This window comes from Girardinichthys multiradiatus, chromosome 12, assembly GCF_021462225.1.
Source record: "Girardinichthys multiradiatus isolate DD_20200921_A chromosome 12, DD_fGirMul_XY1, whole genome shotgun sequence".
NCBI lineage: Eukaryota > Metazoa > Chordata > Actinopteri > Cyprinodontiformes > Goodeidae > Girardinichthys > Girardinichthys multiradiatus.
Genome location: NC_061805.1, coordinates 46,182,343 through 46,199,595, shown reverse-complemented (window position 1 = coordinate 46,199,595; position 17,253 = coordinate 46,182,343). Strand labels below are relative to the sequence as shown.

Here is a 17,253-nt window from a genome sequence, read left to right as displayed (position 1 = left end):
ACCTGGACCAGGGAAGCTCTCGTTATCAGACCACACACCGAGACGACTTCGGAGCTTCTCACTGGGCACATGGCTTTTATTAAAACATGAGAAAATGGGCAGCGCCCTGTTTACAGTTTTTTCTCACATATAATCACGTACACACATTTTCCTGTCTCCCTGCACTCGTATCTACTGATATAAGCAGGGAGTAAGTCAGTCTCTACTTTTTTACACACTCCTTCAGCTCTCCGTATTTTCTGCTTCATCACACTCAAGGCCAAGTTTTGTGCAATAACAATTCTGCAGACCACAATGTCTTATACTAACACAGGTTGTACATTTCATTTCCCACACTGGTTATGAAGATAATAATAATAATGATGCACACACATAATATATCTCCACATAGTCTAGGATGATGATTGGCTTCCTGTCCTCACAATCGCTAATGTCACCGTCTGTGTGCAGTGTGCTCAGAAGAACTACATTCTTGTTTTTCTTTGGGAGGTAGGAAACTAGAGTGGTGTTGGGTGTGAAGGCCAACTTTGAGGAGAAGACCTCTCTCCTTTGACGCAAGCAGTGCAGTTGGGAGCTCAGGCTTATTCTTTCGAACTGTACCAACCATGGTGATCTTCCTCTTCAGGAGCTGCTGTCCGAGTTCATAAGAGATGAAGAAATTGTCACATGTCACATTGTGACCCCTCAGTCCCTCTGTCACATCAAGCACAACTTGCATCCCCTGGTTCTTCTCTGGGCATCCACTGGTCAGCTTCCCAGTATAGACTTGCATTTTCCAAGCATAGCTTGATTTGGCATCGCAAGCCACTCATAACTTGATCCCATATTTTGCTGGCTTGCTGGGCATATACTGCCGGAAAGGACAACGACCTTTGGACAAAAGACATTAGCATCAGTGATTAGTATCAGAGTCACAGAAAACAGTCAAAGAAATCAATAGTGAAAACCACTTTTATTACAAATATGAAAACAGATTACCTCTAAATGGAACCAGTTGCTCATCCACTGTTACGTCAGGCCCTGGATTGTAGGGCAGCCGCTCCACCCACTTGTCCCATAACTCTCTTATGGCTGCAAGTTTGTCTGTCACACGTCTTGCTGGTCTTGACTCACAGTCATCAAATCGTAGCAGTCTTGAGGAGGTGTGAAAGACTTTGAGTGGCTTGGAAAATTGGCCTTCCACTCTCAGCATCCCATAGACTAGCTGCAGCCTCACCTCGGGACCTGTATACATCTGCTGAGATTAGCAGCCCTAAGTAGGCCTGCAGGTCAATCTCATCTTTTTCCAGCTGTCTCCATATTTGCGAAAACCCTCCAGATTTGTCATCCCCAGGATTATTTTTTCTATTGCTGGTGTGATAAACAGGTAGAATGTAGAGACAATATCATGGGCATGAGAAACGGCATACCTTGTGGGTCCTGAGGTCAACTTTATGATGTTTTGTTCTGCATGCCTGCCGTGTTGGTCATATGCTGCTGAGGACCATGTTATTTTGCCATTTTTTGAAAGGAAAGTCTTTGTTTCAGCTTCAGGGTTTTCTTCTTCTTTTGAAGATGATTCATCATGCTCTGGGTTGTATTCCTCCCCATCTTCTTCTTCGGATACATCCTCCACTTCTTCTGAATCAGAGTTGTCTTGCTGGACATCTGAGAAAATCAGCTCTACAGCGTCTTCAGCAGTATAACGCACACTCATGGCTTCAGCACAGACAGAATTCAGGGTCCTGTTATCTGCAGCACCTTTATAACCTCTGGAAATAAACAGGTGGTCTTCTGAAGCCTGCGAGAACACCACCTGATTTGTCTCGTTTACTTCTGCTACTGATTGATCTGAGTCACATCTAAAACATTGTAACGTTCTGTGGTTTGTAAATAACTCTGTGACCTTGATTTCAACTCCATTTGTCTCACGGGTCATTTTGACCCGTGAGACCACCTTTGTACCTTTTTTTTGTACAGCTTATATCGAAATGTGAATAACAGCAACATTTCACTTTTTCTATTGTTGGAACCAATCTAGAAAAAAGTCATAAAATGTCAAGTTGAAAAAATAGCATTTAGTGGATGTTTTGGGGTTTTAACACAGTGGCGGGTCATTTTGACCCGAGGACAACAGGAGGGTTAAAGCCGCTGATGTTGCTGCGCTGTGATAACGTGATAACAATTCATCTCTTTGCTTTCTCATCCAGACTGTCTGTTCATAAAAACAAGTGCTCACTATTGTAGCCTTTAATAAACATTAGTCATTCTAAATAGTTTGAGTTAATTTTGGGAAATTATTTCCGCACATGGTGATTCTTCTCACCTCTTGTCTGATTTAGAGGGTTGCTGTGTATCTATGGGGTATCTGGGCGGCTTTTAAGGCCAATCCAATCCTTGTAAGCCCAAAGCAAAGAGCCGTGTCTAGTTTCGTCATGGCTTCAAACTGCATCTTCAAATCAAACAGAACTTGCTGACAGACATGGTTTGTCCTGTGTCGGTTAATTTGAGATCTGCAGTGTTACGTTTTGGCGTGTTTGCTGTTAATGATCCAATAATTCAAAGAAAAACATGCAGATTTTAACTCTTTAATCGATACTTGTGGTTAAAGGCAACGTTTCAGGCACCTCGATTCTCATGTGAAGATGAAAGTCAGCACCTTGAACACCAGAGTTTATTTTACACATGACAGAGACACTGAACAACTAGACTACGACCACTGTATGTACAATGAAATACATATGTGCATTAAAAACTATACTCTGATAAATATTTAACTTCATGGATTGCTGAGGAGTAATAGGAAGTTCTTTTTAAATAGATACAGAGGACCTTTATAAAAGTACAATTAATTAGTTTTTGGGGGGTTATTTGGGACTGGCATGAACTCTATATACAGGAACTATTTTTACTCACATATGGAGAGATGGATCTGAATGATTATCTGAGCTTTGAGAAGAAGAAAAATGGATGCAAAATGATGCGGAAAAGAAGGTGGTGATAAATGGGAGACATTTCAGGCACAATCTGCTGGCTCTGAGGCACCTGATGGTTACATTCATATTCAAAGGGCACTTTGGGCTCATCGTGGTGGAAAACTAGATACATAAATAAAAAAAGAAATCCAGGAATCTCATTGGTTGCTTGTCAGGATTAAGGGAGGAGGCTTCGTTCTGCCAGAACCAATAGCAGCGCAGCGCTTGTGGGACCAGGTGGGAGCATCTAATCAAACATTCCCCTCTGAGTCGGACTTGGTGAGGTTTTCCTGCCGAGTCGAGGCGTTCCCTGCAGGACACATGAACATAAAACGTGTGGCAACAAAAAGCAGCAGATAAACAGACGGTGCATTTCTGACCTGCAGAAGCTGCAACTTACAGGCGACTGGGCTTTGGAGAAATTGACGTGTGCATAAAGCAACACGGCGATGTCTTTGTGTCCTGCTTCCAGAGCGATGGACAGAGCGTTACTCCCATCCTAAAGAGCGGAGGGAGGTGGAGGAAGTTGGTGAGACATAGATCAACAACGAACAAAAGAAAAGTCTGCAGAGCTCTGATGATTATCCTGCAACTGTTGGCTGAAAATATTTTTGTAAACTACCCAGATTGATGCACACAATGACCAAGAAATATGAATTTAGACATTTTAAAATGAATAACGTAAAACAAATGCTCATCAGTCTGACATCTTCTCACGATTTTAGACTTTAAGAGAAAATCTGTTCAACTATTTGAGATATTCTACATTATGTGAGAAAATGGGGATACTTTGATATTTTAAATATTCAGCTTCAGGCCCGGTCCACTCCAGCAAAGATATTCAGCAAAATGGACGTTTTCACCTGCGAAGGCTCCTCTAGTTTCATAGACAAATGGAACTGGAGAATCAAAGCTTTTTGTAATCGAAGTAGATGTCTCTGATGTGCTGGTAATCTTTCTACCTTACATCTCACAGCTCAAGCTCTTCAAAAAGGATCAAATTCAGCTTCTAATGTTTAACTCACTCCGTCGCTGAGCGTGGCGTCGCAGCCCGGTTGGCCCAGCAGCAGTTTGACGATCTCAACGTGGCCGTGTTCGCTGGCGCACATCAGCGCCGTGGAGCCCTCGTCGTCCTGGACGTTGACGTCGGCTCCGTGGGCCAGCAGGGCCCGAACCATGTCCATCCTGCCATGACTGACGGCCAACATCAGCCCCGTCTGACCGGCCTGAAGGAGACCGAATGGGTTTAATAGCTACACACCTGCTGCTTCTTCATGCAGCTGCTGCTTTAGGTGATCTTTGAAGAACCATTAGGTAGTCAGAGACTATATTTATCCTCAGTATTTAACCTCATGTCTGACATGCAAACCTACCACTAGGTGTCACTAGAGTACAAACATTCCCAGAACACAGAAATATAAAGATTCACATTAAAACTTCGACCTGGAACAAAACCACCTGCTTCAAGCAACTTAAATAAAGTTATGCTGCTGCATATGTTTTCAGTTTAGAACCATCAACTCTCACCAGGATTGTAACCAGGGTTCCTATCATCCCCTGCTGCTCCTTGACCTCCAGTGACCCACCTGACTGGCCCGAGCGTTCACGTCTCCCTTGCTGAAGAGCTCCTCCACGATGCACATGTCCTTCGGCGTCTCCACGGCGGCCAGCGCAGCGAGCATGATTGGCGTGTATCCGGCCTTGTTCTGCTGGTTCACGTTGCACACATCTGAAACACACAGTTTAAATCACTCTGTGGGAGCTCAGGACCTCCTCCTCCACCCTGGGTGGGGCTTGTTCCAGTGACCGACTCATCACCAACAGGCCAGGCCATTATAAACATGATTATTATCTGGACACTTCACTACTCGTCTTCTGCAAAGAAACGAGGGGGAGACCTTAATGGAAACGGGGAGTCACGAGGACAAAAGCAGCAGGGACTGGGCGGGGGAGGTTGGGTGGATGTGCCATCACAGCGACCAAAACCAGAAAAGAACGAGGAGACAAAAGTCTTTTAGGGCAGAAAGTGTCTGAGACCTCAGCACAGTCGATCAGAGCTTTAGAAAGGTTGCAGCAGCGGTACGGTTTAGGTATGGAAAAGAAACCTGCTGAGGCAAAGTACAAACAAGCTCGACTTTGAATACAGCGCTGTGAACAAGTAAGGCTGCCCTCTTACGCATTTTTTATTTCAAAGATAACCAGGCTAAATACAAGAAGCAGTTTTCAAATGATGATTTATTTAGTTTTAAAAAGCTAATAATTGGTGGTGCCACCATCGCCGGCACCACCTGATTGTTAATTGCTTGTGATAAGTGCTAATGAGTTTCTCATTCTCATTGATTAAATTCAGAAACACTGGAGGGAATCAAGCATGAAAGGCCGTTTTTAAGGTCATGCCACAGCAGCTCAATCAAATTTGGGTCCCCACTTTGACTAGGACACTCCTGAACCTTCATTTCATTTTTTTTATTATGTTCTGCCGCATAACCTAAATGTTCTGCCGCATAACCTAAATGTTCTGCCGCATAACCTAAATGTTCTGCCGCATAACCTAAATGTTCTGCCGCGTTTTTTTTAATACTGTAGAATCATGAACTCTGACCTCAACGGACATGATGTCCGCCGAGCTTCAGATGTTCTGGTTTATTTTGTCACCTCCTGGATGAGTTGTAGATGTGGTCTTGAAGGAATTTTGGAAGGTCAGTCATTCCTGGGAAGATTCATCATTGTTCCATGTTTTTTCTCACAGTGGTTTCCATAGAAATGGTTTTGCAAGCCTCTCCAGACCAACAGACGTCAATGTCGTTTCTCACATTTGTTTTTGATTGGATAAGTGATGAATACTTTCTAAGATCTCATTGCCTATTGTCATGGGGTCTATTAAGACGATTGTTTGATTTAAAAAGTCTACCTGAACAAATGACACGTGTGTTTCAGCTCTCACCTGCATCTAGCAGCTTCTTGACCACCTGGAAGTTGGAATGAGACACGCTGTAGTGCAGCGCCGTGTTGCCGTTGCCGTCGGCCATGTTGACGATGTGGCGCAGCACGTCTGGTGAGACGGCTTCGAAGGCCCGCAGGTAGTCCTCCACCATTCCCGCAACCGCCGCCTTCTGACTGGACGCTCGGAACCACTCGTGTTGCACCGTGTTCAGAACGGCTCTCTGTGGAGGCAGGCTGGGATTACTAACCAGCTTAAACTCACATCCACAAACATTTGGACCTATCAGTGGTATCCAGGCTGGTTTCCAGATCCTTGAATGGGTTGTTTAAACTCTGCAGCTTAGTGTCCTCTGAGATCACTCTGCAAAAACACAACCTAGGAAGTTCATGCTGCAGTAGATGGCAAACACTGACTAGTGAATGGTTTACACAGATGTGAAAATGTGTCACAGTTATTGGTACACTAGCTGGTAATGCTTTGGACAACCCTATTTCACCAGTAAGACGACACTTTGTTTTCTTCTACGATATTTCACTAGGCTGGGTCCTCTCTTACTCTCCATTCTCTCCAGCTCAGCAGGTTTTCTTCAGGACGTAGGTGTTTAGACTGTGAGGGCCATGGTAGAAAGCCCAGGGGAGTGTTTGTCAACCCTGGTCCTCACTGCCCTGCCTGTTTTAGATGTTTCCCTGGTTCAGCATTTCTTGTCTAGGTGACACTAAACCCTCTTCGTAGATGATGGAAACAAACCCGGCGAAAAAAGTGAAACCCAGAAGCTTCTCACCAGATCTTTGCTGCTCACAGCCTTGGAGTCGCTGAGGTGAGTTTTGAGAACATCACAGGCAGCCAGCATCTTCTCACTCAGCTCATACCTTCAGATCAAACAGACAGAAGACATCATTTCTTACATACCTCCATGTTTATGTGCTTCTTTTGCAACATATATTTCAAAATATGACAGTATTTACATAAATACCTGATCAGATGCGGAGGAGATTAAAACCTGACATATTTTACACTTTGACTTCATTAATCAGAGAAGACAGAACAGTTTTATGTTTCACTGATGCCTAAAAGAGACTCTCAGGTTTTGTCAGCTGGCTGACATGTAGGAAACCACTATTAAGATGAAATCTAACTCCACTGCCATAAATCTTTGGTAGAATTGAAAGCAAATAAACCTTTGAAAGCAAGTGGATTGATGACCTCGGGACCAACCAGCTGGATTTCTAGATCTGGATGCACCAAGGTGGGCCTTTCAGTAAAGGTTCCTGGATAGATGTGGTCCTATTTACTAGGAAAGCTTGGTTCTAAAAAGACAAATAATTCATGTTGTGCTCAACATGTTCCCTGGTAAGGAGATTTTTATTTGTCACCAATAATTTTGCCCTAATAAAAAAGAAAAAGTCTCCATCTGCATCAACCACCTGTGCTGGAGGGTTGAACTTGTATCATTCTTGAGCTGAAGTCAGAGGCCACACAAAATCAGTCTAGGGACCACAAATGGCCCCCGGGCCACACTTTGGACAGCCCTGGGTTGGTCTTTTTCTGACCAATACCAGTCTACGTTTTTCTCTGATTTTGACACATTCAGATTTTATTTCCCTTAGGACTAGAAGACAGAAAAGGGAAAAGTGTCCTGCAGGTTATTCACCAGAGGTGGTGTTTTTAAATCCAACAGACCATTTAAGAACTACAACATTAACCCCTATGTGTGCATCAAAGCATTGGTCCCCAACCTTGAAAATGCATTAAGGTTGATATGTTTACAGACTGGAAATGCTGGGATCTTTTAGTTTCAATGAATGGGGAAAGAAAATGTGATATTTGTGTATTTGACCTGGCAGTGATCCATCAGAGCTGTCTGATACGGGTCTCTGAACGACTTTAAAAACACGCCAACCTGACGTTTGTTTGTCTTTGGAGGATCGATATCTATCTCCTACAGGATCTACACAAACTATTCACAAGCATAAAATGAGTTGATGTTTTCTGTGACCAACCTCTCCCTCTTCTCATTCTCTGAACCTTCCTCTTCATCCTTCTTGTCCACATCCTCAGCTCCCTCATTTTGAAACTCCTCCCCGATTCTCCTTACTCCATCTTTCTGGAACTCATCTTCCTTTGCTCCATACTCCTTCTCCTCATCCTCCTCCTCCTCTTCCTCCGATCCAGAAGAGCTGCTGTCCTCAGAGCTGGACTCGTCACTTGACGTAGTTTCATATCTACACCACAAGGGGGCGGAAAACGTTCAGAAACTAGAAGACAGGCGTGCAGCAGCCGCAGCTCAGGTTTCTTCAGGACATTTGCATGCAGCATGCTTTCAGCCAGAGCAGCCGTGTGTTAACAAGGGTTTAGGAGGGAAGAACATCTAAACATCTAAGCAGCTGAGTAAATGGAAAATGGAAGCGTCTTTCACATCATCCTGAGAACAAACAAAACAAAACGATTAAAACTTTGCACTTACCCTCCGTTTACGCCAACAAACTGAAGGTTCTTCTTGGTGCCATTGGCACCGGCTCGGCCATCTTTCTTCTTCATGATGGATTTCAGGGTGTTCTGGCTGCATGGCTGACCTGCAGGAAAGATAATAACATAATAATTTAGACTCAGAACAAAATGATGTAGCTCACCACTTTGCGCCTAAAGTAAGGAAAAGAAATGCATTTTATTTGGCATTTTTCAACTTTTCAATCTTAATCTGTTGCATTACTTCTGTAACAATGCAAGAATGCTGCTTTTTATGCATGGGTGATAAACCTAATGAACTGGAAGGCATTGTTGATAACTCCATACTTTTTCCACTAATCACATTAATGTTATATTTTTACTAAAACCTTCTGCTGCAATTTTTAAACAACTACCAGGCGTCGGTTTTTCATACAGAGCTTTACAGAAGGGTGTTGGGAACCATGAGGTGTTCATCTCATCCGTCAGAGAGACTTGGAGTCTCCTCAAAGCCAGAAGCATCTCAGTCATTTTAAGTGCAGGCCTTAAGAAAACCAAAAATACCAGCAGAGAGAGCCAGAACACTCAGCACATCTGCCAGGACTTGCCACGATGGAGGGGCCTCTTCACTGCTGCAGGGGATAGCAAAGAGGCTGCAAGTGTGGAGCGTCAAGTCGCAACTTGAATGCAGCGTGTGTGTGTGTGTGTGTGTGTGTGTGTGTGTGAGAGTGGGTGGGGGTTCAGTAGCAACAGAGTCATTCAACACGTTTCCCGTGTTTTGACAGGTAGGACTGAACAGAAACAGCAGCTCCTCTGGTAAGGTCCAAGCAGATGAGGTTTTTCCACCCCATCTTCTGTCACTTGGTGAGAGGCTTATATGAATGACTGCAGTCAGCTGAGATTAAACCCGTTCAGGCTACTGCAATATGAGCCTTCCAGAAAAAAAAAAACACAATCCAATTTATAACAGTCACCTGAACAATATCTTGAGTCATTTTTATGATTAGCTACTAAAGTAGTTAATGATCAGTGACAGTCAGGGTATGAAGCAACTGCTGTTCTGGAATGGGTCCGGCTCGGACGGAGATATAGGTACCAATAAATAAATCCTTTAAAAAGGAGCAACTTTGGCTTTCATGTCTGAACTGACGGGGCAGATGGAACAAGATTCTGAAGATCAGCACCAAAAACGGTCCAGTTCAAAGGGTACAGACCTGAAATGGTAAGTGACAGGTGAAACACGCTCTGGCAGAAGAGGTTTCAGTTATTTCTCAATATAAACCCAGAATCTGCACTTTTTACCCCAAGAATCAACATCTCATCTCTTTACTTCACATCACCACAACACAAAGACACAAACAGGTGTGATGGTATCATTATAAACCCCCAGAATCCTGATCAGGTTTGAAACAAAGGGCTGGTTTCTGTACCATGCAGTGCTGTAGACATCTGCTTATCCATGCGGCTCTTCTGCTCTGCTGCGCTGATCTGATGCTGCTGTGCAGGAGTGTTTTCAGGATGATCTGTGGTTTCTGTCCCAACATCTGGCAACCTGAGCTGCAGAGAGCTCTCTGAAGGGAAGAGAAACGCTAACGTTATTAAACAAGGTCCAGTTAGATAGAGGAGAGTTGTTCGCAAGCAGCTGAAGGCATCAGGAGCATTTATTTCAGTTTTCTAGCTGAATAACTGGGTCTGGCACAGTTTTCATCTTTATTGTTGAACACAGATCAGCTAAACACCACAAAGAGAGGTTAAAATAGGACAAAGTTACATGTCAGCAAATGCAGCAATAACTTAGTTATCATAAAATTCTCACAACCGCAATTATGAAACTGAGGAAATTTTATTTGTGGTCACAGCCAGACTGTTTTTGGTGTTTACACGGAGGGAGTTTTATCTTGGACCAGCCGTGCTTCTCCGGTCTCCAGAGGCTGAACAGACTGCAACACTACGTCAGTTTGGAGTTGGAGAAAAACTAAGACATCTGTTCGGTCAGGCTGCTTTCACAATGATTTCCACAGCTGGGTAGAAAAACGGTTTCCTTGAAGTAAAAGTTCAAAGTTTCTGCTCACAAGAAGGTCAAACCTTCTTTATTGTCCTTTTATTGCTTCTATTCGACTAAACATATTTGGCCCTATTTTTAACAGAATTGCCGCAACTGTTTTGCTAGGAATCATGGTAGTTAGCAAGCAACAAACGTTCATATAACACTTTAGCTAATTATAGCATATACACTGCTCTTATTGCATTAGATTAGCTTTAGTTCAGTATCCTCTTGACTGCTCAGATTCTTCAGCAGATTAGTTCAAAGTTTCGCTTCATGAGACGTGTTCTGCACCACTTTCACCTATTAGCTGACCTTTGATTTTTGAGTTTTCAGCTGACATTTATGTTACTTTAGCAGATCAGCTGACAAGTCTAGTTTTGCCTTTATTAGATTTCTGCAAATTTATTACATTTCAAAATCTGTTTTTGCATCAACTTTAGTTTTTCCACCAGTTTTCAGCTAAACGTAGCGCCTCTTCAGCCGATCAATCATAAATAGGATTTTGCAGCGACTTCAGCTTGTAAGCCTTTTTCAGCTGAGAGTTTTGTGATTTAAGTAGATCAGCTGACAGTTATGCTTTCGTTTTTCAAATGTTTTTGGTCATTTATTACATTTCAAGTTTTCTTCTGACTTCAGCTTCTTTAGCAGTTTTCAGTGGAAAAATTCATAGCATTCACCCTGCATTTTCAATTCAGTTTCAATTCAATTCAGTTTTATTTATATAGCGCCAATTCACAACACATGTTGTCTCAAGGCACTTCACAACAGTCAGGTAATCCTAATCATTGAACAGTGCAGTCAGATTCAGTTATTTATTCAAATTGGATAAAAAGTTTTTCCATCTAAGGAAACCCAGCAGATTGCATCCAGTCAGTGACTTGCAGCATTCACTCCTCCTGGATGAGCATGTAGAGACAGTGGACAGTCACTGGCGTTGACTTTGCAGCAATCCCTCATACTGAGCATTTTCACAGGAAATGATTTTTTCTAGTTCATAGATCATGTTGAAAATGTTTTCTTTAAAATGATCCTTTATTTTCACAATCAACTATATCTAGAAATTACCAGAATAAGTGGCACTTTTTACAAAACAAGTGAGTGAGATTTAAAAATGTTTTAATGTTGGAGGGTTTTAGTGATTTTTCTCAGTTTAGCTGAAAATTTAGCAACAAGGTGCCCAATAACTCAGCTGATGGGTCTGTAAATAAAACCAAGCTTTACATGAAGGTGAAGGTCATCGTTAGTAGGAAGAGACGGAGGACAAACCATAACAGAATACTTTTTAGTTTGTTAGGGAAGTGTGACACATTCAGATGCAGCCACATTCATTTCTTTTTTTCCAAGTAAAGTTTCAGCTCTAGTGGCCTTTATTATTTTTCAGAGTATTTTATTGACAGTGAGTAGACAGGAAATGGTGTGGAAAGAGTCGGGTAAGGGAGCGCAGAAGGTGTCAACGGGCTGGGATTTGGTCCAGTGACAGCCCTCCGCCACCAGCGCCACACCCACATTCATTTCGAAATACGTTTCTTTTCTTGTAGTTGCATAATCTTACACCGACAGATTTAGCAAAATGTTATTTTTCATTCATTAATTAAAAAAAAAAAAGTTATGGGAACCCCTGTTAAGTTTGTAGAACCCACTTTAGTCCAAAATCTTCCTCAATAACACTGGCTGGAGGGTTCATAAAGAGGGATCTTTCACTATTCTTCTCTGCCCAATCTCTCCATATCAGGTGGTGTCCAACCCTAGTCCTGCATGTTTTCCATGGGTTCCTGCTCCAACAGAGCTGTTTCGAACGGATGACTTAGCTCCTGAGCAGGTCAGGTTCTGCAGGACCATGCTAATGACTCAATCATCTGATTCAGGTACAGTATGTTAAACGAGGGAAACATCGAAATCATGCAGGAAACTGATCCTTGAAGACAGACTTTGGACACCATTGCTCTAGATCAGTGGTGTCCAAAGTGCTGCCCAGGGGTCATTTGCGGGCCCCTGAATGATTTTGTTTGCCCCCCCCCTTGACCACAATTCAACAATGGAGTGAATCTGTCCTGCAAGGGTTAGGGTTAGGGTTGATGTAGATGAACTTTTTTTTTTTAAATGTTTAGGGTGAGATTTTCACAGATAAAATGTTCTGCATTTTATTTATTTATTCATTTTTTCCTTTTTTTATTCTAAAAAGTATTTTTCTTATTAACCATGTTATTAACCTTGTGCAAAACCCTTTTTATTTTTCGGATGAACAATAATGTTTTATTGCTTTTCTACAAAACTTAATAAATAAATAAATAAATAAATTACATTTTTTAATTTGTGCTCTCAACTGGACGATTTTGGCCCTAATGGGAAAACGTTTGATGGTCCAGATTCCTGGGTCCTGTCTTATGTTCTCTTGTCTTCAGCTAAACTAAAGGATCCGGGTCTAAGGACTGAGAGGACTACGGAAGGAGGTTGATTTTACATCTGAAGAAACATTTCTGTGTTCATTTGGCTGTATGTTCTGGATCATTATCCAGTTAAAAGACCCATTTTTATAAAATGGCAGAGTCCACATTTTAAGTTAAACGTTTCAGGTATTTCAGAGAGTTTATGATTCCCAGAAAAAACTGATCCACAGCATCATAGATCAACTACCGTACTTAACAGTGGGGACGAGTTTCTTATCCACATATTTACTTTGCGTTTTCCATCACTTCAATTAGATTTATTTTAGTCCGTATTTGAAAAAAAGACAAAACTTACAAGTAAAACCGTTGACATTACAGCTTTTTGAACAGAACGCTTTATGTGTGCTGCTGTTAAATCTACTGAGTACATTTACTTTAAAAAGGGAACTGCTTAGTCACTCAGCGCTCCACAAAAGGCCAGAAACAAGCTTGCACACATCAGACAATCGCCCCCACATTCATCTGCCGGTCAGCATGAATGCTTGTTACGTAACTCGCAGGGAGCCATGAATTAACATCAATAGGGAGGTGTTAGACAAGGTGGGGCAGCCCACAGAAAAACCCAAACAAAAACAAACCAAACAAGTGACCGATTGGTGCGATGCCACCGGCTCCAAACATAAATGAGCTCACTGTTGGTTCCTGATCAAAGACCATTTTTTGAGGTCAGAGATAACTTTGACCCGTCTGATCCTATCAGGTTCATCTATAGACCACGTTTGAACACTAAACTCCACAACCAGCTCCCAGCCTCCACCAGCTGAGGAGGAAGAAGAAGACTTCACCCAATGTTAGCTCTTAGCTGGGTAAACATTTACTGATGCTAATGTTACCATAGGGCTTGTTTGTTTGTTTTCAAACCCAAATACTGACGGGAAGAAACAACCACCAGCTGAGAGGGATCATACGGCATAAGGTTCTACAATGGATATTACAGCGCCTTGCAAAAGTATTCAAACCTTTTCACAATTTATCAATATCCCAATAACCTTATTGGGATATTATGTGAGAGCCCAACTCAAAGCTGTGCCTAATTGTGAAGAGGAAGAAAATGAATACATGGTTTAAAATCTGAAAAAGATGCCAAACATTTATATTTGGCTTCCCCAGGTTGATTAAAAACATTATTTATCTGTTGTTAGTTAGTGGAATTGCATGAATACACAACCAATAGGTAGAGAGCATTTCAGGTCACACTTATTTATGTATAACCTTAATATAAAGCACATTTAGGTGTTCCTGTAAGACATTTATGAGACTGATATACGAGACGAGAGAAATACATTTAGAGCTTCAACAGGGCTGTTTTGTAGCTTTTTGCTTCTTAAGTAACATTTTGGTTTATTGTGTGTGTGTGTGTGTGTGTGTGTGTGTGTTTTCAGTTGTCTGCCCTTGAAACTATGCTTTAATTGCCTGGCATGACTCTGAGCCAATCACCACTCGAACCTCATGTTGCTGAAGCACTCTGAGGGAGAGGAATGTTGTGTTGGGATATTGAAAGCAAGTGTATGTGAAACATCCTCACCTCTGCTGGAGTCCGAGTGAAGCTTCAGGATGTTCTCCGCGCTCCCGTACTTCATCACCGAGTTGATGGACGACAGCGTGCTGACCAGTTGACTGTTGATGGATCCGAACTGGGTCTGGGGCTGGCCAAAAGCATCCGCCAGCTCACTGTAGTTCTCTGCTAGCAGCATCTGTTGCTCCTGCAGCAGCTTCTGAACCCTCTCTATGTAATGATCCAGTCCGACGCCACCTTGTGGCTGCGGTGCCACAGCCTCGGTCTTCACCTCCTTGCTTGCGGCAGAGTCAGCAGGCTGCGAAGGACCACATGCAATGTTTCGGGTTTTCAAACCAATTAAGAAGTTATCATGGATGCTAACTGGGCCCACCCCACATTCTTTGGTTTTAGTCGGGTTTGGTTTGCTGGGAAACGACCCCACTTCGCTGGTGGTTCCAACCGCGACTGAACGCATCTTTGCTGTTAGAACATCTTTGACGAGTCCCTCCCCAGCAGCTACAGTCCTTGTTTCAGGTCCTGCCGTGTTGGTGTGCTTATCACAGGTGCTCAGCTCCATGTCAGTGAAGGAGTTCGTCACCTCGGCTGTTTTTGTGTTTGTGGACTTGCTCTCATATTCTGCATCAGTACTGGTCTGCTGAGATGCTGAATCGGGAGCAGTCATAACAGCGAAGTCCACCTTACCCACAAAATCTGGGTCGGTTCCTTGCGACACAAACGTCTTCACGGGACTGATGTTGACATCCACCGAGCAATCTCCACAGCCGACTGATCTGGACTGTTTGTTCGGCTCCGTCATGGTTCTGAAGAGGCCCAGTTTGTCCACCAACTCCTCAGTGTTTACTCCTGCTTCACAAATACTCAGCTCCATCCCCACCTTCTGGTGGCATGTCTCTACCCGTCTCCCCACACACTGGTCATTCATCTCCACCCGCTGATGCACCACCCACTGGTCCATCGGGAGGTCAGGTCCTGTGGCAGTGCTCTGCGTGCCGACCTGACAGGACACTCCCACTGTGTGGGTCTGCAGAGTTTTATCTGTACTTGCATGGTTGAATTCCAGATGTTCACCTACTCCCTGGCTGCGCATCTGGACTTTGGCCTCTACAGATGCGTTGTACATCTCTGGCCTCACCATCAGCCCTTTGTCCGCCTTCTTCTTGTTTGACCCGCCAGCTGCTTGGAGCTCCAGTTTTAGCTTACCCATCTCCATCTTATGAGTAGTTTCTTTAAGCTGGACCTCTAGGCGGTAGATCTTCTCCTTCAAAGCTTCGATCGTTTGCTGTTGGAGCTCTATCTCTTTGTCAGCTTCACTGGTCATGCCCAGCATGGTCTCAGTCACAAGAACTCCAGCACTCCGCATCTCCAGCCGCTCCGTCATCATTCCCGCGTCCTGGAAACAACTGTCTTTTTGCCGTTTGCTCGGGAAGACGGAAAGACTCTTCATATTTTCATCTGTAACTACACCGATCGATTTCTGGTGCACTTGGTTTTGAGGCTGAACTTCAGCAATGTTATTCTCCTTGGTCGTCTTCTCCAAGGCTTGGACCTCAGCAGCCAGATGCCTGAACTCCTCCAGCCGCTGGGAGCTCTGCTCCTGGACCTCTGGCTCTATGATGTGCAGCTCGGTTTCCTTTTGGATAGATCCAGAGCTCTCCATTTGGTCAGCACTGCCCACACTATAGGAACGCTTGCGGAAGCCACTGAGACCTTGGTTTTTTGTCTGAGCGGCTAGTTGTCTTTTCTCCTCCTGCAGAACTGCGATCTTCACCTGTAGGATGGGAATGGTTTTCACCTGCTCCTCCAGCTCTTTCAGCCTCTTGAGGGCCACAACCATCTGCTCTCTGATCTGCTGCAGGTGTAACGGGCTGACGTTGGTCACCGGCGTGGCCACGCCAGAGCTCATGGGGCTGTGGCGAATGGAGCTGCCTCTGGACTGTGAGTAATAAGGGTTATATTCTCCATTAGACAGGCCGTTGATAGCTAGAGGCTGGTGGGTGCTGGGGGAGATCTGGCTTGGGGCGACTGAACTTGAGTAAGATGACAGAGAGCTGCTGGAACCCATGCCACCAAAGCTGGCGAGACGACGGCGGGGAATCAGAGGCTCGTTGTGGGCTTGCACGAGCAGACGCTCCTGTTCGAGCCGACGACGCGTCTCCATGAGCGTCTTTTCCACTTGGGGGTTGTGACGAGGAGCAAACCTGGGTGAAGGTGGAGGAAGGAGCTGCTTCTGCTCTGCCAAGACCAAGTAGGACTGACCTACAGGAACTTCAATGGTCCCCCTGGGGAGGGTTAGGGTCAACGGAGCGGCGTCCTGGTGCCTCGAGGGGAAAAAGACTGGGGACTGTTTGCCGTCGCTGTTGGAGGAGGACAGGGAGTCCGTGGAGATCCATTCAGGCCGAGCGCCGACCCCGGAAGTGGTGCTCCGAGGTGTTGCCAGAGGTTTGGCCACTTTGGGTTTCCTCTGGATACTCAGCTTCTTGATGGTGTTGCCCCTCTCGATGTCGTCGACATATTTGAGGAAATCCAGGTCTAACTGGTAACCGTAAGGAGTTTCAACGTAGTAGGAGTCCTTCTCATCTCCAGTGCTCGGGGATGTTTGTGCTCTTTCTGGAAGAGATGACACAGGGACACATTTAAAAAAAAAAAAAAAAAACATTACTGGACTTTTTCCACACATAAATTGGAGCCATGTGCAACGAGATGTTGTGCACTTTATTTCGCAACGTTAACAGAAAATGTTTTTGTATCCATTTCATAAATGTCAACCGTCAAAAATCAGCTTAAGAACAGAAATAAAATGTAAATAAGGTGCAAAGTTTTCCCAAATAAATCAAGTTGAACTAACCTTTACATGACATTTACAGTACTTTTATGATCATTTATCTTACTATCATTAA

At 43.8% G+C, this 17,253-nt stretch overlaps 1 protein-coding gene across 3 annotated transcripts in view; it reads right to left on the bottom strand.

The window, feature by feature from the left end:
* Positions 1 to 2,553: 2,553 nt before the first annotated feature.
* kank1a (KN motif and ankyrin repeat domains 1a) overlaps positions 2,554 to 17,253 on the bottom strand; it is a 52,320-nt gene continuing 37,620 nt past the window's right edge. For 2 of the 3 annotated variants that reach the window (XM_047381743.1, XM_047381744.1), the window contains 10 exons: positions 14,363 to 16,963; positions 9,774 to 9,914; positions 8,363 to 8,471; positions 7,899 to 8,120; positions 6,680 to 6,767; positions 5,899 to 6,118; positions 4,541 to 4,683; positions 3,980 to 4,180; positions 3,335 to 3,453; positions 2,554 to 3,264 (listed from right to left, as the gene is read on the bottom strand). In XM_047381743.1, the coding sequence (XP_047237699.1) occupies positions 3,078 to 3,264; positions 3,335 to 3,453; positions 3,980 to 4,180; positions 4,541 to 4,683; positions 5,899 to 6,118; positions 6,680 to 6,767; positions 7,899 to 8,120; positions 8,363 to 8,471; positions 9,774 to 9,914; positions 14,363 to 16,963 (4,031 nt within the window). In that variant the 3' untranslated portion in view covers positions 2,554 to 3,077. The remainder of the gene's footprint in view (positions 3,265 to 3,334; positions 3,454 to 3,979; positions 4,181 to 4,540; positions 4,684 to 5,898; positions 6,119 to 6,679; positions 6,768 to 7,898; positions 8,121 to 8,362; positions 8,472 to 9,773; positions 9,915 to 14,362; positions 16,964 to 17,253) is intronic. The other variant, XM_047381746.1, reaches the window with a different exon arrangement.